The following is a 25,875-nucleotide window of genomic DNA, read 5'->3' on the forward strand; positions in this document are numbered from 1 at the left end:
GAGGAAACAGGTCAGGGGCCAAGGGGGTTTTCACATTTTCCCTTTTGACTCATTCTATGTATCCCTCTTGTTCTACACAGTTGACATCCAATGAAGAATGCTGATTACTAGATCAGCACAACTGAATATTCAACAACTCCTTATTCACTCTGTACTGCCTGAATTCAAATCTTACCTCATCACTCATTAATTGTGTGACTTTTTAGGCAATTTCCTTATCTCTCTGTGCCTCAGTTTCCACATTTATAAAGAGAGGCTTATGGGGTTGTTTTAAGGCTAATTAGCTAATACATGTAAGGTGCTTGCAATTCTGACCGTACTTGGTAAGCTTCCCTTTTGGCAGCTATTCTTTATGATTCCAGGAGTCCTTTCCATTTTCCTAACAGGAGCCTTTAGGCCTGTACTCTTGTGTTCTGGTTATTCAGGATTGAGAACTTTGACACTGAGGCATATTTGACTTGGCAAGGGGAAGTACTCATGGTGTTTGCCTTGTGAGGGCTTATCTGCCTTGCTGTGTGAACTGGCTGGGCTGCTCACAGATGCACAGGTCTCTGGGTGTATCATGATGGTCTCACAGCAGCCAAGAATTACCTGCAGGTGTGTAACCTTCAGAGGACCTGGGGAAACTCAGCACACGTGGCATGGGCTTCTGCTGGCTCCTGAACCCAACTATTGAGATTGTAGTGGCATAATGCAATCATTGCTATTATTTTAAACTGTTGAATTTTGGATTGGTTCATTTCTTAGGCAATGGAATAAGCAGTTAATGGGAGAACTGTGGTCAAAGGCTAACTGTGGGGGCTGTTGAACTTTTCTCCAAAGCTCACATGCCCAGGTATTGCTAGTCTGAGAGAGAGAGAGAGAGAGGGAGGGAGGGAGGGAGGGAGAAAGAGAGAGAGAGAGAGAGAGAGAGAGAGAGAGAGAGAGAGAGAGAAGGTGAAGATGAAGATGAAGAAGAGGAAGGAGAAGAACAAAAGAAGAAGATGAAGAAGAAGAAGAAGAAGAAGAAGAAGTAGTGGTGAAGGAGGAGGAGGAGGAAGAGGAGGGAAGAGAAGAGAAGAGGTTTTCTTAATCAGAGATGTATCTTTACTTTCAGCTATTTGTGGGCATTTTCATCTCTTCTAAGTGAGAAATACTATCCTCTGTTATTAGGGTTCGCTGCCTTGTTTTTATTGAGACTTGTAAACTATTTGGTGATGAAACAGAAAATTGAAAAGTGGGGGCCCATTCAGCTCACAAGTACATGCATAGTTACACAGGTACAAGGTTAGTGACTTCACTCCCTGCTTTTACCAAGCATTCTGTCATCTGTCCAGACTTGTGAGAAGACTTGGCAGCTATTATTAATCTTGTTTTGTGTGTTTGGGCAGATTAAATTATTAAGCGTGCACAGCATGGGCTATCATCACCTGTTGTTTTCTTGAAGTAGTGTCCAAATGATAAGGCTGGAATATATATTTGTGAAAGCCCTAGATACTCAATCCAGTGGGAGGGAACACCTGGAACATTAGACAGGGTAAGCCACCTTTGCCCCTCATTTCCCCCTGCTGTGACATGCAGGTGAGACAAACAGCGCTGAAGTCCTGGGCGTTGGTGCTCACTGTTCCAGCAATGCCTGGTGATACTGAGTTATGTTTGAATTTATTGTAGATGCTGATCTTCTGGACAATCACACTTTTCCTGCTGGGAGCAGCCAAAGGTAAGAAACACCACACCTACCTAGTAGGATAATGCCCATTATCACATTAGTCAAATAAATGTATCAGAAGAGCTAGGAATGGGACTTAGAACTTTTCAGTTTTGATGGTAGTCCTAAACAAAGGCACTAATGGTGTCCCTGTGGGATTCAACGGGACTGATACCAGGCCAGTAGGTGGGCACTGGGGTCAAGAAGAGAGTGGGAGGGTTTGAAATAGGTGCATCCATTGTACTCAGACTGTCCCTGAACAGAAGAGTGACCAGGCCCGGACAGCAGTGACACCCCAGAGCTCACCTTGAGAGCAAATCCTTGAGCAAATTCATTCTTTCTCTGCAGGAAAAGAAATTTGCTATGAGGGCCTCGGGTGCTTTTCTGACAACGAGCCCTGGGCTGGGACAGCAATCAGGCCCCTGAAAATTCTGCCCTGGAGCCCTGAGAAGATCGGCACCCGCTTCCTGCTGTACACCAACGAAAACCCAAACACCTTTCAAGTGAGACCTCTGTCATTTTAACATCACTGTAACTGGGCAAGGGGCTATGCCCATTCTGCAAACCATGAATACCATATCTCTGTGCCCTCTTCCTCCACCATGCCCCACCCCACCCCTCAAGCTGTCTTCCAGACCTGGCTAGGCCTAGACAGAGCAGGTCTTTAGTAATATTGACTTGAATGAATGAATGATTCACATTTGCTAGAGCCTTTAGCTGCTGTGTGATTCTGGTCTGGGGCAAAGAGCTTACCAACTAACAAAAACCACAGGGAAGATACGACCTCAAACCGCAATCCAGACCCAGTGGAAGCAGTAATTACTCACCTGTAGAGTTGGGGCAGGTAAAGAGAGATCAGGGTGGGCTTCATGGAAGAAGTAGCTTTTTGCTAAGCTTTGAAAGATACAGGCATTGGGACAGGCAGAAATGAAGAAGAAAGACAGGCCTGTGGGGCTGGGCTGCAAAAACATGCAGCACTTCTGCATTTGTCACAGATTCTCCTCCCCTCTGATCCATCAACAATTGAGGCATCAAATTTTCAAACGAACAGAAAGACCCGGTTCATCATCCACGGCTTCATAGACAAAGGAGATGAGAGCTGGCTGACAGACATGTGCAAGGTAGGAGCTGGCTCTGATCCTTGAGGCCAGCTGCAGCCACCACTTCCTGCTAACATCTCTACCTCACTTTATGCACTCAAGAATGTTTTACATATTAGGTAACTTTATGCAATTAAAATGTTTTTCTTCACAGAAATTAAAATGCCTTTCCATGTTTCTGCACCACATCTGCACCCTGAAGCAACAACATTTACTATTTGAAAAATACTCCTACTATCTAATTTCTGGTTAAACCAAGGGCAGATCTTTTCTGCTTCCATTTTTACTGAAGATACTTTGTATTCCATAAATGAGAGACTATAGGGATTTTTTTTGTTCAAATCAATCCCCTATCCCTGAGAGGCTGACATATGTTACAGTGACCATTTAATCAAGACATAGGAAACTAAGACTGGGTTACTACAATGACAGAAGAGAAAGTATCACCTACGTGTAATATAGGTCAGAAGGACAGCAACAGAAGAATACACGCATTTGCACACATACAGACCTCCATGCACACATGGAAATGTGTACAACTTGCGTATAGGCGTGCACACACACATGCACACACATGTGCAATATGCCACAACATACCATCATACTTTCTCTTTAAGTGGAGACTAGTTCAATCAATTTTTCTGTCACCTAGAAATTTACCCCAGAAGCCTGGCTTCCACACGTACATTAATAACACTGATTGGTAACGTCAACAGGAAAAATTACAAACCCTGGAAATTAAAGTCACTCCACATTTGGCCTTGGTTTACCAGGCATTTCACTCTTGGCACCTTTCCTGTCCCGTCATTAATAATCATCTTATTGATACATTTTATACCCCAGATTCTCAGGGCTTGTGAAAGATTCCTCAGGATTGCTTGAAAATAAAAGTCCTGGCCAGGTGCAGTCGCTCATGCCTGTAATCCCAGCACTTTGGGAGGCAGAGGCAGGTGGATCACCTGAGGTCAGGAGTTCGAAACCAACCTGACCGATATAGTGAAATCCCATGTCTACTAACACAAAAATTAGTCATGTGTGGTGGCGGGAGCCTATAGTCCCAGCTACTCGGGAGGCTGAGGCAGGAGAATCACTTGAACCTGGGAGGCAGAGGTTGCAGTGAGCCGAGATGGCACCATAGCACTCTGGTCCAGCCCGGGTGACAGAGTGAGACTCTGTCTCAAAAAAAAAAAGAAAGAAGAAGAAAAAGAGGAAAAGTCCTGAGGAGAAAACTCCTAGTATCTCTGTGCACATGATCACACATATTTGTATACTGTAGGTGAAATGATTCCAAGTGGATTTTAAATTTATAGTATTATTTTAAATTCAAGCTGGTCCTATGTACTGCCTGGCAGAATGCTAAAGATATATCAGCCCTTTTGACATCCGAGAAGGCATTTCCTTCCAGAATTCTTCAATCTCCTTTAAATCAGTGCAGTTCTATTTTTCAAATATCTACATGTGTCTCCTCCATGAAGTACTGTGCCATCCTGACTGTGAAAATACTAAAGCTTCTCTCCCACTTTCCAGCTTATTAAATACCCAGCAGGCTGGGGCATTGTGAAGAGCCTGAAAGGACTCCTCACAGTTAAATCCTCAAGGTCATTTAGACACTGACCACTGGAGATCGCACCTAAGGCTTTTCCTTTTCAAAATAGGACTCTTTTCATGATGCAATTGTTTTTCCCTTCCTAACCAACCTTATTGAATTTGGTTGAAAGAAACCACAGAGTGATCAGCTTTCAATTAATCTGCAAGCTGGAGAGGGAATCAATTTACCTTTCTCATAGCATTCACCCTGAAGGATAACTCCTAATTCCCAACAGCATTCCCTAACAAAGTCTAGTGTATCTCATGGCCTAGCTAGGAGAGGAGAGAAGTAGCCAGTTCTGAGCCCTGGCTGGATAAGGTTTCCTCTGCTCCCATTATGACACTTGCTATCTCCCCAACACCAGAACCTGTTCGAGGTGGAGGAGGTGAACTGCATCTGCGTGGACTGGAAGAAGGGCTCCCAAACCACCTACACACAGGCCGCCAATAACGTGCGAGTGGTGGGTGCCCAGGTGGCCCAGATGCTTGACATCCTTTCGGTGAGTCAGCTGGGTGGCCTATGTGAGGAGGAAAGCATGGCCTGCTGGTCTCTGTTTGGCAGAGATGCAGCTGAGAGTTATGGATTAAAGAAATAGAAAGAATTGATATTTCTATCCAGATATTACTTCTGCAACTCTGAAATTTGCCTTTGTAATGACATGCCAGTGGAAGCAAAAATAAGAATTGCTAACACTTAGAAAGCTTTTTTCTTTAAAAATCGTCTTCAATTTACAGATAAAGAAACTGAGGACCAGAAAGTTTAACTAGTTTGCCCCCAAAATCATAAAGCAAGTGAATAGAAGAGCTGTCTTTTGATCCAGACCACCTAGCTTCAGAATTCACCCACAATACCAGGTGGGCTCTGTGTGGGGTGAAACACAGCATTGCCAGAGAGAGCCACAGGGAGCCCACAGGCAAGACGTGCAATTGGCATGTGCCAGCTCTGCTGGCCTGGTGGTGTGGGTGCCATTGATGTTGGAGAATTCCTTCTGCCACCATCATTGTAGATGTTTCTTCCTACCCTACTTCATTTTAGCTAACTCTTTAAGTCTTTAATTCTTTAAGCTGCTAATCCTTTGTGACTATTTTCTATTCCAGGTAATGACCTGCCATTTCTGTCTTATAGTTAAAGGGTCTATACCAGCCATTTCTGTCTTATAGTTAAAGGGCCAACAAAAGAACCAACTTCTGCACTCCTGTAGATATCAAAACTCATGGTATTTGTACAAGAAGTATGGTTGACCAATAAAGGAAGTGCCTTTGGGTGAATGTCTCTGAGCTCAACATGTACGAATACCTCAGAGCTCTATTTGATTTCCTTGTTCACCAGTATTTTTGGAGCACAATGTCAGGAGAGTGTGAGGAGGTAAAGAAGACACATGAGGTCCCAGGCCCTCAAGGAGCTTGCAGTGAAGACTTGCAATGCCAGTACAGTGTGATTTACTGGTGGGTTCTGATGGGAGAGTATGAGCTTTACAGGAACACATGGAAGGCAGCTAATCCACACAGGCAGGGCAGGGAAAGTGATTAAGGAGGGCTCCCAAGGAAGGCCCATCTACGTTGAGAGCTGAAGGCTAGTCTGTCAATGTTAGCTGGCAAGTGCTTGGGGGATAGACAACAACAGGAATAGAAGAACAAACCCGGCCCAGAGATGAGAGACTCTGATGTATTTGAGGGTCTGAATGTTCAACTAGGGTTTGACTGAAGAGTCTAGAAAAATAGATGAGGATTTAGGAGCTCTGAGGCCTTCAAAATGAGTTTGGGCTTGATCCTGAAGGCAACAAGAAGTATGGAAGGTTTTCAGCAGAGGCGTAATATCCATCAGGTTGCCATTTTTAAAAAACCACAGCACAAAAATGTCCTGAAAATACAATCTCCCCTCTCTAGACAAAGTACAGCTACCCACCTTCCAATGTTCACCTCATCGGCCACAGCCTGGGAGCCCATGTGGCTGGAGAGGCAGGGAGCAGGACTCCAGGCCTGAGCAGGATTACAGGTAAGGCCCCAGGGGCAGGACCCCAGTTTGTCCCCAGAAACCCCACAATGAGGTCACAAGAATGTAATCCAGTTCAGAGCTCCCCTGAAGAAGACTGTCCCCCTTGGCTGTGGTAGAGCTGCTTGGAGCCTGCACAGAACATTTTAGGGAGCCCCCAAGAAGCTCATGCACCACCTTCACGGCAAGGGAAGGGTGATTTTGTTCCCCTTTGCTTCTTCCACCTCCATCCTAACCCCGCCTCTCTAGGTCCCAGTTTTCTGGTGGTGTTGGTCGCTCAGCAGGACTGGACACCCAGGAAAATGCAGAGTGAGGCTAGTATGAACCCGAGCTAAACATAATCCAGGAGGATATATATTGCCATTCCTTTCCCCCTTCTCTTTGAAATAAAAGGCAGAATAGAACATAAAAATTGTTTCCCACTGCTTCTACTAATAGAAGAAACCTCAGTCTCCATTATGACCAAAAGCATTCTTTTAACCCAATCAAAGCATTTGAATTATAACAACAAGGTATATCTACATAATATGATGATAATCATAATGCTATTATAATCATTATAGTAAGCATAGATTCAGTGCCTCCTTATCCCAAATACTGCACAAAATGCTTTATATTTTCTCATAAAATTCTCATAACTAAAGAAAAAGACTCAGGGATGCAAATAACTTGCCCAAAGCCACACGACTTGTCAATGGGAGAACCGACATCCAGACATGGTTTTCCTGATGTTTGGCTTAAGCAACTCTTTATAAAAAAAAATCTCCCTTTTGTGTTCAGCTGGCAACTACATTCACATTCCCATTTTATCAGCTGCTCTAACCAAGCCTTCAAAAACTATTAACAAATCCAGGATCCCTGCTAAGAAGGAAATACTGTGAAAAATAATAATTATTAATATCTTACATATACACCCATGACTGTATGCCAGGCATTGTGCTAAATGCATATTAACTCATTTAATCTATAACAACGAAATCAAATAGATGCCATTATCACCCTATTTTATAAAATGAGCAACCCGAAGCACAAAAAGGTAAAGTGACCTGCTTAAGGTAATGCATCTTGCCCCAATAGCAGCTGAGTAGGAATTTGGAGCCAGGCAACCTAGACCCAAAACCTGTGTTCTTATCTATGATACCACATTGCTTCACCCCTTTCTTTCTACAAACCTGGGGAGAGAAAGAGGCTGTTGAAGAAGAAGGATATACAAGTGAATGGGAGACTCTGGTGTGGAAAAAAATCCTTGCTTAAACAAAATCTAAATTTCTTTGCTCATCTGCCCTCCTCCATCCATGCCACTGGGAACCCTTTTGTAATAAGCCAGATTCAGACTCTATCATATTCAGCACCCAGGGCCATGGGACTGCACAAGTCCAGGGATTGGTACCACTTGAGTTGGGCAGGGCATAGCCTGGGCAGCTGTACACCTTGGTGCTGCTGACACCTACAGTCAGGTCTGGTGTTCTGCAGTGCTGATCATCTCTTTTAGGGTTGGATCCTGTAGAAGCAAGTTTTGAGGGTACTCCTGAAGAGGTGCGACTTGATCCTTCTGATGCTGACTTTGTTGATGTGATTCACACGGATGCAGCTCCCCTGGTCCCATTCTTGGGTGAGACTCATGATGCTCCAGCTGTGAGCATACGCAATTGTGTTTAAGCATGAGAGTCCTGCATGACAAAAATCTCATTGCTGTTCTGAACATTTCAGGTTTTGGAACAAACCAACAAATGGGTCATCTTGACTTCTTCCCCAATGGAGGAGAGAACATGCCAGGATGCAAGAAGAATGCCCTGTCTCAGATCGTGGACCTCGATGGCATCTGGGCAGGTAACGTCATGGTGGGGCGAGGGGAGCAGGGCGGTGCTTTCCTGGAGTGAGCAATACCTTTCTATAGCAAATCTTAAGAATAAAAATGAAACTGTCTTTAACAATATACAATTCCCTCTTCTGGGCATTATTTCAGAAAAATGTAACTGCATATTATTTGCTGTATCTCAGCTTTACTGCTTTTGTGCTTCCTTAAAACATTGCTATGGATGTCCTGCTGTGTATAAGCAACGAAGAATGATAAAACTGTTGCTTAAAGCTGTGGCTCCAACAATCAATTGGTAGTTACCTAATAGAGAAAGGAAATACCATAGGAGCAACATCCTGACTATAACTGAGAGATTTTTGCTACAAATTCTCTCTTGGGAGTCAGTGGTAAGGCTCAAAATGATGTAATCAGCTCCCCTTCAGTAGCTAGAATGAAAATATTCCCAGTGGTTTCCACAGCAAGCCTAGTCGCACAATGAGATCCATTGCTCACCCATGTTGAGTTGGAATGAGCAGCAATCACAGGCAAGGAAGGTGAGATGGGAGACTGCTATCAGAGGTGGTTATTCTTTATTGTTGAGTTAGCGCACTAGGGAAGAAAGAGCATCCTGCAGATACAGCTCGGACTCTGTATCTAATGAGGCCAAAAGGACAATAGACAGGTGACATTTTCATCCAGACTTGTCATGTGGTGCCACACAGGAAAATACCCTTAGTAGTCTGAACAAATTTAATAAGTAAAGATTTTTATTGAATTTCTTCAAAATGGCTTGGCATAAATGGATGCCATCAAAGCAAATGTTAAGAATGAGGACAGGCCGGGTGCAATGGTTCACACCTGTAACCCCAGCACTTTGTGAGGCCAAGGTGGGCAGATCACTTGAGGTCAAGAGTTCGAGACCAGCCTGACCAACATGGTAAAACCCCGTCTCTACTAAAAATACAAAAATTAGCCAGGCATGGTGGCACGTGCCTGTAATCCCAGCTACTCAGGAGGCTGAGGCAGGAGAATCACTTGAACCTGGGAGGCGGAGGTTGCAGTGAGCCGATACCATGCCATTGCACCCAGGCTGGGCAACAAGAGCAAAGCTCCATTAAAAAAAAAAAAAAAAAAAAGAATGATGACATATGCAGATATGCAGTTTGTCTTTCACAGCCTTATGAGGGTTTATGTGCATAGGGCAACCTAAACTCTTCATCAGAAATGGCCCAGCAAGCTCAGGCCAGGTCTCAAAGGTATAATGTGACGTTTGTCACTTGATAGGAGTTGCAGGGAGCCAAGAAAGGTTGTAAAGAAAATCAAGACACCATGAGAGTGGTGCTCATACAAAACCACCTAAAGTTATGCAGTCCTTTTTTTTTTTTGAGATGGAATCTTGCTCTGTCACTAGGCTGGAGTGCAGTGGCACAATCTCAGCTCACTGCAACCACCATCTCCTGGGTTCAAGCGATTCCCTACCTCAGCCTCCTGAAGAGCTGGGATTACAGGCATGTGCCACTATGCCCGGCTAATGTTTTTTTTGTTTGTTTGTTTGTTTTTGGTATTTTAGTAAAGATGTAGTTTCACCATGGCCAGGATGGTCTCAACCTCCTGACCTCGTGATCCGCCCACTTTGGTCTCCCAAAGTGCTGGGATTATAGGCATAAGCCACCGCGTCCAGCCCAGCCCTTCTTTTCATTTGTGTAACTGCTGCATGAAAATGTCCTTGCATTGGCTTGGTCATGTCACATCTGGTCTTGTCTTTGAGGACCTCCAGCATGGTGCCTGGGACATAAGATGGCACAAAGGCTAGAGGGATGGGCTCAAGACCAAATGGGTGTGGGTTTAATTACCAGTTTTCCCACCTATTAGCTAAACTGTAAATCTGAGGCTATGATCTGTAGTTCTTTCTGTAAAATAAGGATGAGATGATAATGTGTGGATGTAAATAGGGATGATAAGGTACTCACCTCCTAAGAAGGGTGAGGACTACACAGGCAAGGCATATAAAGTGATCAGAACATTTCCCGGTACATGGAAAGCACCCTCTATGTTAATTGTCATTATTGTGGCTGAATTTGGGATTTATCTTAAGTTTTGGAAAATATGGTCCTACTTTGGAACCATCCCACTTGGGGAGAGAGGCAGAGAAGCTGTTCCAAACCCCCAATCACCTGTTCAGATTTTCTTATTTGTTTTCCCAGGAACCCGGGACTTTGTGGCTTGCAATCATCTAAGAAGCTACAAGTATTACTTGGAAAGCATCCTCAGCCCCGATGGGTTTGCTGCATACCCCTGTGCTTCCTACAAGTTCTTTGAGGCTGTAAGCTATTGTCCTGCCTTGAGCAATGGGCATCATCCCACTGCAGGACTGTTGTCCTGCTGTGTTTGGGATTTGCAGTGCCTTCTCACCACGTGTTTTGCACTGTTCCTCAGAGTTCATGGTCCTGTGGAGTGGAAGAGGAAAAAAAGTAAACAATCTTAAGAAGCAGGTGGCTAAAATTTTAGATGAGATGAGTCATGTAGCAGAGGAAAACTGGAAAACCAGAGAGAAAGAGCAGTCAATTCAATGATATAGAAAGGCTTCCTGCAAGAGGCAACCTCTGAATCTGGCTTTAAAATGATAGACTTTAGAAAACAGAGGAATACACATTTCTGGCAAGGTCAGAGCAAGAGTAGAAGAATGTATAGAGAATAATTCACACCAGAGAGAAAAGCAAGGTGGATGCTGGGGTCCTACATGCCAGGCTGGCAACAAGGGGAGAGATGGAAGAATGACAGGCTAGAGCCTGCCTATTCTGGCTCACAAGAGCCAGTGTGAGTACCCCTTCCCAACCCCACATTCAGAGACATCATGTTGGTAGCCTGAAATTGGCCATAGAGTATTTACACCACTGAAATTGGTAAGCACTACAGTCCAGGTTGATTGTCCCAGAGAGTTGGCTACTTATCATTCACTGCCTCACCACTCACGGAAGGTATAATTGATCTAAACTAGTTCCTGAGCATCAGTATTTTTTAAACCTCCTCAAATAATTCTAATATGTTGTGCCTAAGAGTTGGGAACCCTGACCTAGATGAAGGTAATTTAGAGATCATCTGCTCCAACCCCCTTGCTGTTACAAAGGAGAACACTCAAGCCGTAGGAAAATTGAGTGTCTGCTCCCTCAGATATATCAATCATAAAAAGTCAAATTCTCCTTACAGTCTCATCCATCTCTTCTCATTAGGACAAGTGCTTCCCCTGTCCAGATCAAGGGTGCCCACAGATGGGTCACTATGCTGATAAATTTGCTGGCAAGACAAGTGGAGAGCAGCAGAAATTCTTCTTGAACACAGGAGAAGCTAGCAATTTCACTCGTAAGTTGCTTTTTGACTACCTGCCCATATGAAGAAAGCATATAGGTTCTGTTATAAATGAAGGGCTTGCTTTTAACCTGAAATGTTTGTGGGTACATTTTGATTATCTTAGAAATGGACACAAACACCCTCACCCTCGAGGTGCTTGCCAGGCTGCACTCCTGAGCTACCTTCCCAAATGTGGAGACAAGCCCCCATTCCTTCTCTCTTCACCTTAGCTCACTGTACTGCCATTCTGGGACAGAACTGGCCAACAGAACTTTCTACAATGAGGGGCATATTCTGTGTAGCCATTAGTGTCATGTGGCAGTTTAACATTTACAACACAGCTAATGAGTTTGAAAAACTAAATTTTTAATTTTATTTAATTTGGATTTAAATGTAAGCAGCCACATGAGGCTAGTGAACTCCTTACTGGGCAGTGCAGTCCTGGAGGGCGATACTGCTGAATACATACTTCTTCTTAAGGTCTTGTTTGATTTCTAGATTAACAAATAGAATTTCTTATACTTTGGCTGGGCATGATGGCTCATGCCTGTGTTCCCAGCACTTTAGGAGGCTGACGCAGGCAGATCACTTAAGGTCAGGAGTTTGAGATCAGCCTGCCCAACATGGTGAAACACTGTCTCTACTAAAAATACAAAAATTAGCCAGGCATGGTGGTGCATGCCTGTAGTCCCAGCTACTAGGGAGGCTGAGGCAGAAGAATAGCTAGAACCTGGGAGGCAGTGGTTGCAGTGAGCCAGGACTGCACCACTGCACTCCAGCCTGGGTGACAGAGCAAGACTCCATCTCAAAACAAATAATATTTTTTTTTAAAAAAAGAATTTCTTGTGCTTTGATGCCTCAGTGTAAGAGAAGGAGACAAATCTGGGATGTAGGCTACCTATTTTGTGTGTGAATAAATTGAACTCTTCCAACTCCTGTGCAGGCTGGAGATATGGAGTTTCCATCACATTGTCTGGAAAAACAGCCACTGGTCAGATCAAAGTTGCTTTGTTTGGAGATAAGGGAAACACTCACCAGTACGATGTCTTCAGGTAATTTCCTATTTAGCACCACATCTCATTTGATGATATCCACGGCCTTCAAACCACACACTTAATTTGAATGCTTATCATCTCTTTATATGCCTATGGTTTTTAAATTATAGTCATACAACATATAACAACATTTTAATTGACGGACCGCATATACAACAGTTGCCCTGTAAGTTTGTAATACCGTATTTTTATGTACCTTTTGTATGTTCGGGTGTTTAGATTCACAAATACTTACCATTGTGTTCCAATTGTCTGCAGAACTCAGTACATACCATGTAGTACAGGTTTGTAACCTAGGAGCAATAGGCTGTACCATCCAGCCTAGGTGTGTAGTAGGCTGTGCAGTCTATGTTTGTGTGAATACATGTTATAATGTTCACACACATAATGATGAAATCACCTAAGGACACATTTCTCAGAACATATCTCCATTGTTAAGCAACGCATGTCTATATTACTTTATGTACTAAAGTTAATCGCAGACTTCCAATCATTTTTCTTTTCACTATTGTAAACCTAGGCATTTTTTGTTTGTTTGTTTGTTTTGAGACAGATTCTCACTCTATCACCCAAGCTGGAGTGCAGTGGCACAATCTCAAATCACTGCAACCTCTGCCTCCCAGGTTCAAGTGATTCTCGTGTCTCAGCCTCCCAAGTAGCTGAGATTACAGGCATGTGCCACCACACCCAGTTGATTTTTTTGTATTTTTAGTAGAGATGGGGCTTCCTCATGTTGGCCAGGCTGGTCTCCAACTTCTGACCTCAAGCAACCTGCCCACCTCGGCCTCCCAAAGTGTTGGGATTATAGACATGAGCCACCGCACCTGGCCTCTTTCTCTCTTAATAGATGATTTTTTAAAACATAAATTTAATATTACTTCAGACATCCTTTTGTCTGATTAGTACAATAACACATGGTTATTGTGCCATATTATAGGGCTAATTTGTTACAAATAATTCTTCCCCAAAATATAAAATAATATGTAGGAATTCTATTTTATTTTCTTTTTTTTAATTATACTTTAAGTTCTGGGTACATGTGCAGATCATGCAAGTTTGTTACATAGGTATACACATGCCGTCACCCCGTCATCTGCATTAGGTATTTCTCCTAATGCTATCCCTTCCCAATCCTCCCTCCGCCCCCACTATTCCTTTCCTATAAGAAAGCTTATAGGAGAAATTAACTTGAGTTTTAAAAATCCTAGTTTGAGGTGCTAACATATAGCTGGCTTTTCCATTTCTCCATTCTTTATTTGGAAATTAATTCAGAAAAATAGTCTTGTTAACCTAGAATAGAAAACAGCAGCCTGACCTTGTATGGTTATTAGAATTCATTTCCATGAACAGGAATGTTTCTGTGTCTCTATTTCAAGGGGTATTCTCAAACCAGGCTCGACCCATTCCCACGAGTTTGATGCAAAGCTGGATGTTGGAAAAATTGAGAAAGTCAAGTTTCTTTGGAATAACAATGTGATCAATCCAACATTCCCCAAAGTGGGCGCTGCCAAGATCACTGTGCAAAAGGGAGAAGAGAAGACAGTGTATGTATCTTTGCTGGCTTGTGTCTAAAAATGTTTATAGAGATTCATGTTACAATGAAAACCCATCCTAGAAAGTTAGGTGTGGTGAAGCAAGAAAACCCAAGAAAAATTTACCCGTCTGTGGCATCTTCTCCCCAGACAGACAAGCAACTGACAAAGAGCATAAAATGTTTCTGTTGGATGCACCTTATTGCAATATATAGATTCGAGAAAATCTATACCAAACAGGCCCAGATTTTGCTATATAAGGTCAATTTTGACAATATTGATTCTCAGGTCTTGAGTTAAATTATTCACCTATTGGGTGTTTTCAGCGCTGCCTGTGGGAATACAGAAGAAAAGACTGTACTTTCAAGGTAAAATGAGGAAATACAAGAAAGAGAACAAGAAATCCTTTCTGAAGGGTACAAGTTTGTAAGTGTGGGCTAGTGAATAGCTATACTTGAAAGAGGAGAAGACCAATCATATTTCAGGATAATAAAACAAAAAATAAATTGGTTTTAGGAAAACATAAAATTTTATATAGGACAAGAAAGCACTAGGTTTGCAATGCTTGTGGGATCCTGACCTGTGATCTCCCTGGCTTTGGGCCTGAATAAGAACAGGGCTCTGGGTAGAGAAAAGGGACAGCTGGAGGAAAGTTGGAGTGGTGACCTCAGAGGGCAGAACAATTGCCTCTCAAACCTCAGACCCCAACTCTGGCCAGTAGAACATGTGGCTTTGTGGGAAGGAGATCCTGGGCTCTCAGACACTGATGCTCTTGAAGTTTGGAATTAGGTGGAGTCACCGAGTTCAGGTTCCAGAGATTGTCACTTCCCCAGGTGGGGAGGGTGGGGTAGCAGAGTAGAATGGGGGCTGACTCACATCTGGGTCTCCTTGAACTGGATGACCCAGCAAGGTTCTCCCTATCCCCATGAGGCAAGGAGAATAAAGAGGCTGGCCCTACCAGGTGGTCAGTGGAACCAGGAGGACTTATAAGCTAGCGTATAGTGCTGAGGAGGCTGGACTGGGCTGGTGGGCAGCCCTGTGCAGGCTGGAGGTACAGCCAAGTCCTTTCCTCCCTGACCCCATTGGAGGATACTCAGCCTCTTAAATTCAGCTCCCCCAGGCTCCATTTGCAAGCATGCCATGGCCTGGATCCTGGACTATGTGGTTAAACACATGCCAGGTGGTGGCATCTTTAGAATCTTAAAAATAAGAGGCGTTCCCAGGAGATGACTTGCTCACAGGTAAGACATATGAGGCCAAATCAGCCAGGGCATGGCATCTTCCAGGTTTTCTAAGGAAAGGCTGAGGCTTCCTGAACTTTCTGCAAATAGAATACAATGTACTTGAGGCTACACCTGAGGCCCTGAGCCCATCAGCTGTCACCTGCCTTCCAGTGGCTGAGTGCAGCTCCCCTAGCTGTCTGCTCCAGAGAGGCTCTTTCTTAAGAGCATCTGGATATGAGACATCAGATGTTTTAAGCAGAGAAAAGTCAAAACCAGCTTCAAATCTCTTAAACTAGTTTGAGGAATAAAAACATTGAATTAGTTGAATTACTCAAATATTTTCCTGTTAGGAAAATGGCCGGTAACATTTAATAATAATAATAATTGGGAAGCTAAAGAAAATCAAGATTTTCGTCCAAGCTTTTCTCAGAATCCCCTCATATTTTTTAGTAACCTCATTGGGGTTTCAATTCCTACTTCCCACTAAGGAACCTGCCAACCAGGATTCCCTACAATGGCACAGTATCCAAAGAGAAAGGCAGCCCTCCCCCTCCTTATTTCTCCCTGTCCCCCTCTCTTTTTTTATTAAGTACCTATCGTAAATGTACCCTTGCAAACGACTTTACTAAGCACCTATTATACGGCCTCGCAAATAGTAAGGAATGTAATGACAGAGCCTATACTCAAGGGGCTTGCAGTTTAGCTGTTGAGAAAAATCAGACTTATCGTTCACAGGAAAGGTCAAATGAAGGAATAAAGAACTCCCAGGAGAGGCTCAGAGGGAGAGTGGCCAAGGAGGAAAGCAGAGGCCCAGGGAGGCTGTGATGGAAGGACGGGCAGCTCTTGAGATGAAGCAGGAAGGAGGAGGGAGGAAGGGCACAGGGGCAGGGCAACAGTGCAGGTGCGTGAGGGGCGACGGGGCACAAGTGCCGGGAATATGATTGGAGGTCTCCAATGCCGGGTTAAGGCTTCATGGAAGAATAAATGAAACACGAAAGAGAAGGTGGAAAGGGGCCAAGGAAGACAAGTGAGGAATGGGGCAAAGCTTCCGAGCTCACAGGTGGCGAGGCCTGAGAGAAGTCCGTGGTTCTTGAACAACCATAATAATAACCGCTTACATCTGCATTTTTTTTGTATTTGTTTATTATAAGACCTTTTACATTTGCCGTCATGGGATGTTGCATTCTTGTCATGGAATTCTCAACAGTCAGAGGAGGGACCCCTCTTCTACAAATGAAGAGTGTTGCCTTTCTCTATTTTTTTTTTTTTTTTTTTGAGATGGAGTCTCACTCTGTTGCCCAGGCTGGAGTGTGGTGATGCAGCCTCAACTCACTGCAACCTCCATCTCCTGGGTTCAAGAGATTTTTGGGCCTCAGCCTCCCGAGTAGCTGGCATTACAGGTATGAGTCACCATGCCTGGCTAATTTTTGTATTTTTAGTAGAGACAGTGTCTCACCGTGTTGGCCATGATGGTCTCAAACTCCTGGCCTCCAAGTGATCCACCTGCCTCAGCCTCCCAAATTGCTGGGATTACAGGTGTGAGCCACCACACCAGGCCTTGCCTTTCTTTTTTGATGCTGTGTCATTGGAGGGAATCCTAGTGGGCAGGTTGTTTAATAGGAATTAAAACCCCAACGAGGATACTAAAAAATATGAGAGGATTCCAAAAAGAGCTTGGACCAAAATCTTGATTTGCCTTAGCTTCCCAGTTATTACTTCATTGCTCAGAGTCCTCAGATAACTAGCCCCAAAGCACTCAAACATGGAAGGGCAAGGTCATGGGGAACTCCAGGGAGGAACGCCTGGTCCCTCCACTCCAGAGCTGGACGACAAGGTGAAGGAAGGTTTGAAATGTGATCCTACCATGGAAAATACGGACTCTGGCATCAGATGGACCTGTATTTGCATCTTTGTTATTCTGCTGATTAATGGGGAGCTCTCTGTGCCTCAGTTTCCTCTCCTGTAATGTAGGACTAATAATCAGACACCCTCGCACATGTGTGGTGAGGATGAAGTTTGTACAAGTGAATTATGCAGCAGAATTGGCTGCAGATGAGAAGTGCTCAGGGCGTGGTGGCCGCTGTCCCCTTCCAGCTGCTGAGCCTATGGAGGCCGCCACGTGCCTGTGGGGACAAGAGGGTGAGAGGCCCTGCCTTCAGAGGCCACCATCCTGTGTGACACTCCAGACCCACAGCAGACATTGTCCTAGAGCCTCCAGGAGGCAAGTTTTGCAAGCGCTGATTGCAGCTCCAGCCCTAGTGTCCCCCTCCCCCCACTTCCTCCTGAATCACTCATCTGCTGTGACCTGGGGTTAACCCCTTAAGAAAGAAAAATCACCCTCCTTTTTCTAAGGTGGCCCAAACGCTTACAAAGTTTCCTTTTGTCCCCAGGCACAATTTCTGTAGCGAAGACACAGTGCGGGAAGACACGCTGCTCACCCTCACGCCTTGCTAGGCTCCGAGGCAACGTGGCTGCTGCGTTCACACCAATAAAACTCACTGGTGCATCTGTCTGCTCGGAGTCTATCTCCTGCGGCGGCCGCTTTCAGGGGCTTATTTGGGAATGGAACGTTTGCAAATGTCCCGAGCACGTCCCCATACCTGGGTTTCTCCCCATTGACTCGGGGTCACACGCTTTCCACTATCCTTGGCCTAGGCCCACTGCCTTCTCGGTGCCTGAGTTGGTGGCGAAGGACTGAACTCGGGAGCCTCGGCACGGAGGTGGGGCCAGCCTTTAGCCCTGCCCCTCATTTCATAGGGAGGAAACTGAGACTCAGAGGGGCAGGTAGCTGTTCAAACTCACAGAGTGACCCGGTGTCCCCGTCAGGCCGGAGGGCCTGGTTCCGGACCCCTCTTTCACCGACTCTCCCTGACTCATTGTGACCACCCCGAGGAATCGCGGCAGGCCCGGAAAGACGAGACTTTCTGAGGACGCAGATTTGGGAGTGACGGGACCCCTTTGTAGCCCTGGCTCTGGGAGGTGCCCAGAGGCGGGCACAGGTGCAGGGCGCTCCCGGGCTTCTGTCTGCTCCCCTGGGCCAAGGCGGCCTCTCCACCGAGCTCAAAGCGACACAGAGGTGGGGCCCAGGGCGGGCCCTGATGAAACGGGCTTTTTCGTTAGCCAATTGGCTGGGACCCCGAGGAGCCCCCAGCCAACCTGGCATCCCCATGGGCCCAACCCACACAGACCTGGGAGGAGCGGGCATTATTCCAGGTGGCCTTTCTGCCCCTGCAGTGTCCTGGGTCACCACTCCCGCAGAGGGGTCTCCCCCTGGTCCACCAGGCCCCATCCCACCCCGGCAGTCCCAGTGCCAACTTCTGTTTCTAACCAGCGTGCCCACGTCAAGCTATCATTGAACTTAAGACTTGAATGCGAGTGGGCCTCAATTGTCCCTCCAAAGCAGGGTTGTGGCGAGGATCAAAAGAGCGACCTTACCAAGAGGCCTCACAGGACAGGGTACAGGGCAAGTGTTCGGTAAATCTCAGTGACGATGAGGGCGATAAAGATGGTAGTGGCCAGGGACACCCAGCCCTTGGGTGGTGGCACCAAGAGGGAGACAACCGACCCTCTGGTTCTCGTCAGTTTCAGCAGCATCCGAGTGAGCCCCAGGCACAGCTGCACCCTCTTGGCAAAGACCTCGAAAACTCAATCAATGGAACGTAGATTTGCGAAACACTTGTCAAACACCAGCTCTGTGTCCACTCCTGTGCCAGGCACTGGGGGAGAAGAAGGCAGAAGACATACTGCCCTCAGGCAGCACTTGGTGTTAGGGAGGCTGCCCCTGAAAAAGCATTATGATGCTGTCTGCTAGGCACAGAAAGCAAGGTAGGTCCCAGGCCAGGGAATTCCAAAAGAGGGAAGAAGCAAGATGAGAAGTCTCCACAGAAAGGGTGGTTCTAGGCCCAGGTTTGAAGGAAGATGTCCTACCAAGACTGCAGGCTAGAAGGCCAGCTAGGAGGAGGTGGCCCTTGCCAATACCCAGAGGTGATAAGGACCATCTGAGAGTAGTGATTGGAACGAGGGTATAAGGGAGGGGGTGTGGCTGGTTGGCCATGGGTGAGAACCCCGCTCCCTGATCAAGGACAATCTGTCTCACTATGCTTCCCAGAGTAACAGATATGGGTGATGACTTAGGAAAAACAATTTTAAAATAGGAAGGAAACTGAGAAGAGGGCATAGCTCTGGAAAGAAGAAGCCAGCTGGGGAGGCTCCCAAGGCTGTTGGCCACACCCATAAGCACTCAGCCGAGGCACTGCTCTGAGACCTGTGATGACCTGGATCCTAGTTGCAGGGGCAGAGATGGTTGGATCTCCACGGGCAGGGGAGGCAGCAGATGGAAACCCAAGGTGGAGCAGGGCCAGGCCCCTACTCAATCCCCCTACATTCCCTTCCTGGAACCTGTGTCCTTTTATCAGTTATGTAGCTGGAGAAAATTCCCAGGAAGGCAAAGAGGAACAGGTTCCAAGATCACCAATGTGAACTTTGACTACTGATCAGTGTGGGTGTCTACAATCCACTTTCTGACACCGCTGAAGAGTCCAGGCTAAGCCCCACAGATCCACAGCCCTAACACCCTGACTTGGGGAGAGGTGGAGTCCAGGGCTCTCTGGGGTAGGCCTGCCCTGTCTTTATGGCCCTGGCCAAATCTGATTAGGTTTCTAGATTTAAGGGGCTGCATGAGGGCAGCTTGATTAGATTTTTGATTTTTTTTTTTAAGTAACAAAAGTGGTGCATTGTTTGGAATGCATATGGATATTGTCTTTGGGGCAATGGAAATATGCCATATTAACATTGACTTTATTAACATAAAGCTCAGATGGACATCCAGTCTGGTTGGAAGCACTGAGCTAGCACTCAGGATTCCAGTCAAGCCAGGTGACCCTGGACAAGGGTTTTCCCCCTCTCTGGACCACAGCTGTCTTCTCATATTGCCTTAAGGGTCTAACATACAGGGGTGTCCAATCATTTGGCTTCCCACATTGGAAGACAAAGGATTGTCTTGGGCCACACATAAAATACACTAACACTAATGATAGCTGATGAGCTTAAAAAAAATTTGCAAAAAAAAAAAATCTCATAATGTTTTAAGAAAGTTTGTTGTACAAGCTTGGATTCTAACAGAATTAGCAGTACCATGGGAATGTAAGGCTCTAGCCTTAAGTCAGTATGCTATAAGGTGAGCAAGGCCATCTAAGGAGTATAGTCACAGTCCAGCCAAACACCCCAAATTTACCAGAAGGCTGTAGTCATGCAGAGCTTTGGTGTCCCTGGACCTGCTAGGTAGCAATGCTTGTTAAGGTTGGCTCTATGCCACCCAGTCCACGCCCTGCATACAACCCCAAGCTGCACGAAGCCGAAACACTATCAAGAAATGCCAAGTGTTCTCCATCCTGGATGCAAACCAGAATCACCTGAGAACTTTAAAAAAAGAAAAGAAAAAACAGAGAAATCCCAGGCTCCACCCCAACCAATTAAAGACTAATCATAAGCCACAGGCCTCTTTTAAAAGCCCACAGGTGATTCCCATGTGCAGGTAGGTGACAGTCTGCCCTGATACAGGAGTATTTAACTCCCAGGGCTCCTGGGCAGACTGTCTCTGAGAAGTTCTCATGTGTTTCCATTTTGATGATGATATATTTTTATCAGTTCTAGAAATAAATCTTTTTGTTGGGATAATTCACAGTAGAACTTTTGTTTCCTGAGCTGATGCCTAATAGAATGAAGTCAATAAGAATATTCCAGGGGGTCATAAAAGTTTTGCTGTTTGTTGTTTTGTTTGTTTGTTTTTGAGATGGAGTTTTGCTCTTGTTGCCCAGGCCAGAGTACAGTGGCATGATCTCAGCTCACTGCAACCTCCGCCCCCTGGGTTCAAGCAATTGTCATGCCTCAGCCCCCCGAATAGCTGGGATTACAGACACACACCACCGTGTCCGGCTAATTTTTTTTTTTTTTTTTTTTGAGACAGAGTTTCGCTCTTGTTACCCAGGCTGGAGTGCAATGGCGCAATCTCGGCTCACCGCAACCTCTGCCTCCTTGGTTCAGGCAATTCTCCTGCCTCAGCCTCCTGAGTAGCTGGAATTACAGGCACGCGCCACCATGCCCAGCTAATTTTTTGTAGTTTTAGTAGAGACGGGGTTTCACCATGTTGACCAGGATGGTCTCGATCTCTTGACCTCGTGATCCATCCGCCTCAGCCTCCCAAAGTGCTGGGATTACAGGCGTGAGCCACTGTGCCCGGCCCCAATTTTTGTATTTTTAATAGAGATGGAGTTTTACCATGTTGGTCAGGCTGGTCATGAACTCCTGACCTCAGGTGATCTACCCACCTCAGCCTCCCAAAGTGCCAGGATTACAGGTATGAGCCACTGAGCCTGGCCCCTGAGAGATTTTTAGAAAAAATAGAATTCACATATTTACTGCCATCTGAAAAATCTTGGAGAGTATGATCTGGAACTGAAACTGTGGAAGAAACGTCCAAGTAACAGGCTTTGCAAGCAGAGAGAGTTTGATCTGTTACCTGAAATGAAGGAGGAAACGTGCTGAAAAGGAGCCCCAGGCAATGGAGGAGAAATTAAGATGGGAAACCCAGGAGTCAGGGTGGGGATGCAACAACGTTCCTCAAACGGGAAACCCCAGGTGCAAAAGCTCAGAAGAAAAGAAAGCAGGCTCTTTCCAAAACTGTGAGTGTTGACTGTTGTGTCCTTCTATGTAGGCAAGTATCAGCTGGGAAGGCATCAAGGGTGTTGGCAGAAATTAGGTAGGGCAGAGTTCATATGGGAGCTGTTAGTTTGCTGGGGCTGCCATAACAAAGAACCACAAGCTGAGGGGCTTGAATAACAGAAATGTATTGTCGCCCCCCAGTTCTGGAGGCTGAAAGTTCAAGATGAAGGTGTCAGCAGGTTGGTTCCTTCTGAGTTATATGAGGGAGAGAATCTGTTCTAGGCCTCTCCCATAGCTTCTGGCGGCTTGCTTGTCATTCACTGGCAATCTCTGCCTTCACGTTCACAGGATGTGTGTGTCTCTCTGTGTGAGTCTCTGTGTTCAAATTTCCCCTTTATATAAGAATATTAATCATATTGAACTAGGGCCTACCCTAATGACCCCATTTTAACTTTATTACCTCTGTAAACACCCTCTCTCCAAATAAGGTCATGTTCTGAAGGACTAAGGGTTAGGATTCTAACATATCTTTTTGTGGGGCCCATATTCAACCCATATCAGTGTCCATCTGCTATAGTTTAAATGTTTGTGTCCCTCCAAAAGTCATGTCAAAACTTAATCCCCAATGTGGTAGTATTAAGAGGTAGGGCCTTTCGGGAAATGATTAAATCATGAAGGCTCCACCTTTGTGAATGTCCTTGTAAAAGAGGCTCCACAGAGCTGCCTGGCCCTTCTGTCTCATCTGCTATGCATTCATCCTTTGTTGTCCCCTTTTACCATATGAGAACACAGCAAGACGGTACCATTTTGGAAGCTGAGAACATCCCAGCTCCGACACTGAATCTGCTGGTGCATGATCTTGGACTTTCCAGCCTTTAGAACCGTGAGAAATAAATTTCTGTTCTTTATAAATGGCCTAGTCTCGGGTATTATATTATAGCAGCACAAATGGACTAAAATACCACCCTTGCATATCCAGCTTTGGTGCTTGGATTCCACCTAAATTCTTAATCCTCTCCACGGTGTTATTCTCTTTAAATACAGCCCAAATTACATGATAGCCTTCCTCACCTGCTTTTTTGTCTTAGTGCTTTTGATCATTTGTAATTATGTAGGCATTTGTAGGTAACCCTTGCCTGTGCCCCATGGGATCATCAGTCCATGAAGCAGGGAAGGAGGGTATTTTGCTCACTATTGTACCCTCAAGGCTGGAAGAGCTCTAGCACATTGTAGCAACGTAAAAATGAATGTGAAGAGTAAACCAACACGTGAATAATGCACCTGAAGGCAGTGAGGAACCACCCACAGGATTAAATCTGAGAAGGACTTTAGGAAATGGGGGAGACTGATGTGGAGGGAGACGCAGTGGCCCAGAGAGAGGTGATGCTAACCCCAGGAGAAGGGCAGGAGGAGTGAAGGGAGGGGACAGATACAGAACATGTTAAGGGGAGGACTGGGAATGATGGCTCATGCCTACGGACACCAGCACTTTAGGAGGCAGAGGCAGGAGGATCTCTTAAGCTCAGGAGTTCAAGACAAGCCTGGGCAACATAGTGAAACTCCATCTCTACAAAAAATACAAAAATTAGCTGGGAGTGGTAGAACATGCCTGTAGTCTCAGCTACTCAAGAGGCTGAGCTGGGAGGACCTCATGATCCTGGGAGGTGGAGGTTGCAGAAAGCCAAGATTGCACCACTGCATTCCAGCCTGGGTATTGGGGTGAGAGCCTGTCTCAAAAAAACAGAAAGTGTTAAGAGGAGGGACTAATAGGTTTCAATAGGCCTCAAGGACAACCAAAGGAGGACCCACACCACCCCCATTCCCTGGGCAGCTGCTGTGCCGGCTGGCAGGGCTCACTCAGACCCTGACCTCCCACCTGCCAAACATGTGGTCAGCAAATGAGTCTTCCCACAGGTGCTGACCTTGGCTTCCTTCCCACAGTAGAGACCTGGCAGCTTGGGCCTTCTTGGTGCCATGGGCAGGCAAGTGGGAGTGAGTGTGTGCTGCTGGTGGCGGCCTGGGGGGCCCAACTCCCTGCCTTGAGCCACCCTGTGGAAGAGACCAGGCAGGCTTGGGACTGCTTAGGAGCACTCAGTGTGTCTCTCCTCAACTACTGGTGACTGCGGCAGGGGTACCCAGCCCCCTCTGGAGAGCAGCTTGGTGCCAGGACAATGTTCCTTGATGAGCTTAGATTTTATCTATTTCACAGACCCACAAACTGACCTGCAGGAGGGAGACAATAGCACCACAGTAGGAGGGGAAGCCCAGAGGTCAAGTCACTACTCTTCCATTCACCCTCACTCTAAGCCCTTTAACCTTTCTGGGCCTCTGTTGTCTCAGCTGTAAAATGGGAATTAAATAAGACTCTCTATTTTTTTTTTAATGTTTTACAGTTCTAAGGGGTTGGATTTGATCACTGCCATTTATCTGAGGACAGCTTCTAAACCACCACCACCTGACTCCTTTCCCATTCTCAGCTCTCCCGTGGCCCTTATCACCTGCCCTTGGGACTATATCCCCCAGATGTGTTTGTTCAGTTTATTCCTCATTACCTTGGACATCATTACGTCCTGTGTGATTTCTTATCCCCTTTAGAAAGGGGGTTTAAATGAGGTGCTCCTTCAGGGTGACTGTTGCTTGAATAGAAAGGCAACATCCTTTCTCTAGGTTGCAGTTTCCAAAATTTCTTGTGGGGTCCCAGATTTGAACACAACCTCGGAAGAAGATCACCTACATACACCCTTACCTGCTGCTTGACTTCTCCTGACCTCTACTCAGGTTGTACTGTCATTTAAGTGGGGCAGAGAGCTCATTCCCCACCAACAAAACTCCATTCTATTTTCCAACGAGTCTAAGTTCTGGAAAGTTTTTCCTTACACTGAGCAAATCTGCCTCAGTGAGTCCTTCCAGGGCAGGGGTGGCTGTGATCTGACTTGGCACTCAGAACAGAGTCTGAATAAAACAGACCGGGAAATAACAATAATTGCTTCTTGCCTAAAGGAACTGTAACCTCCTCTTTTTTTCTAGCTCTGCTCTCTGGGGTGGATGTTGACCAGATGATATGCCACTGGCCACAGTGAGTTTTTTTTGACTATTTGTGGCTGGAGCCAGGTGAGGATGATGATGGGACCCACAGGTTATCTGAAAGTGCCTTAGCTAAACCTCACCAAAGGCTACCAGCAAGCCACAGAATGGGTTGGCTACTGCATGGGTGACAAAACCAAAATCAAAGAACTACACAATCCAAAACCCTCTCCTAAGAAAGACAGAAATCCTTGTTAGGAATATAAAGTCAGAAAAGGAAGGTACCTAGCTAATCCCCTAAAATGGACCACAGGCCTCTGAACAACTGTAATCATTCTCTCTCAGGGGGAGTCCAGTGCCCAACTGCACCTCTCAGAGCCCAGGGAATAAATACTCCAACCTCTTCCTCCTCCCACCGTCCCATCTGCTGATATCTACCATTGGCTGAACCCAATCAGAAGGCCAAGAGCCAAGTAGCCCAGGGATAAGGCCCATAAAGGCAGCCTCAGGGCACAGAGCAGAGAGGAAGAAGAAGGGAGACTACATCTGGGGATACAAATAGGATCAGCTCATCACCAACCTAATGAACTAATGAATCATTAACTTTTGAGACAGGGTCTCCGTTGCCCAGGCTGGACTTAACTCTTGGGTTCAAGTGATCCTCCTGCCTCCTTAGCCTCCTGAGTAGCTGGGACTACAGGCACACACCACCATATCTGGCTAAAATAAGCCATTAACTGTTAATTCCCCATGTTCACATCTGGCAAGTATTTTTTGATTACCTGCTACGTGGCAGATGATGTGCTAGGCTTTTACAACACAGTAATGACTACACAGACCTTGACCCTTTTGTCAAGACAAGGCTTAA

At 45.7% G+C, this 25,875-nt stretch overlaps 1 protein-coding gene and 1 long non-coding RNA gene across 2 annotated transcripts; one reads left to right on the forward strand and one right to left on the reverse strand.

Moving 5' to 3' along the window:
* The first annotated feature begins 1,481 nt into the window (after positions 1–1,481).
* On the forward strand, positions 1,482–17,835 carry LOC116553979 (inactive pancreatic lipase-related protein 1). Its single transcript, XM_032281758.1, has 13 exons — positions 1,482–1,516; positions 1,651–1,699; positions 2,036–2,190; positions 2,683–2,808; positions 4,740–4,874; positions 6,262–6,370; positions 7,860–7,979; positions 8,078–8,197; positions 10,370–10,488; positions 11,396–11,525; positions 12,457–12,565; positions 13,945–14,112; positions 17,714–17,835. Exons 2-13 carry the CDS (start codon positions 1,651–1,653, stop codon positions 17,775–17,777), a joined length of 1,404 nt encoding a protein of 467 aa, XP_032137649.1. The 5' UTR covers positions 1,482–1,516; the 3' UTR covers positions 17,778–17,835.
* Positions 14,308–25,342, reverse strand: LOC116553980. The gene is made up of 3 exons (XR_004269992.1): positions 25,331–25,342; positions 24,752–24,756; positions 14,308–14,409 (listed from the first exon to the last, which is right to left on the reverse strand). It is a non-coding gene; the product is annotated as an uncharacterized LOC116553980 (long non-coding RNA).
* Between the last annotated feature and the right edge of the window lie 533 nt (positions 25,343–25,875).

Source organism: Sapajus apella, unplaced genomic scaffold (assembly GCF_009761245.1).
Source record: "Sapajus apella isolate SASKATOON/1434 unplaced genomic scaffold, GSC_monkey_1.0 scaffold13, whole genome shotgun sequence".
Classification (NCBI taxonomy): domain Eukaryota; kingdom Metazoa; phylum Chordata; class Mammalia; order Primates; family Cebidae; genus Sapajus; species Sapajus apella.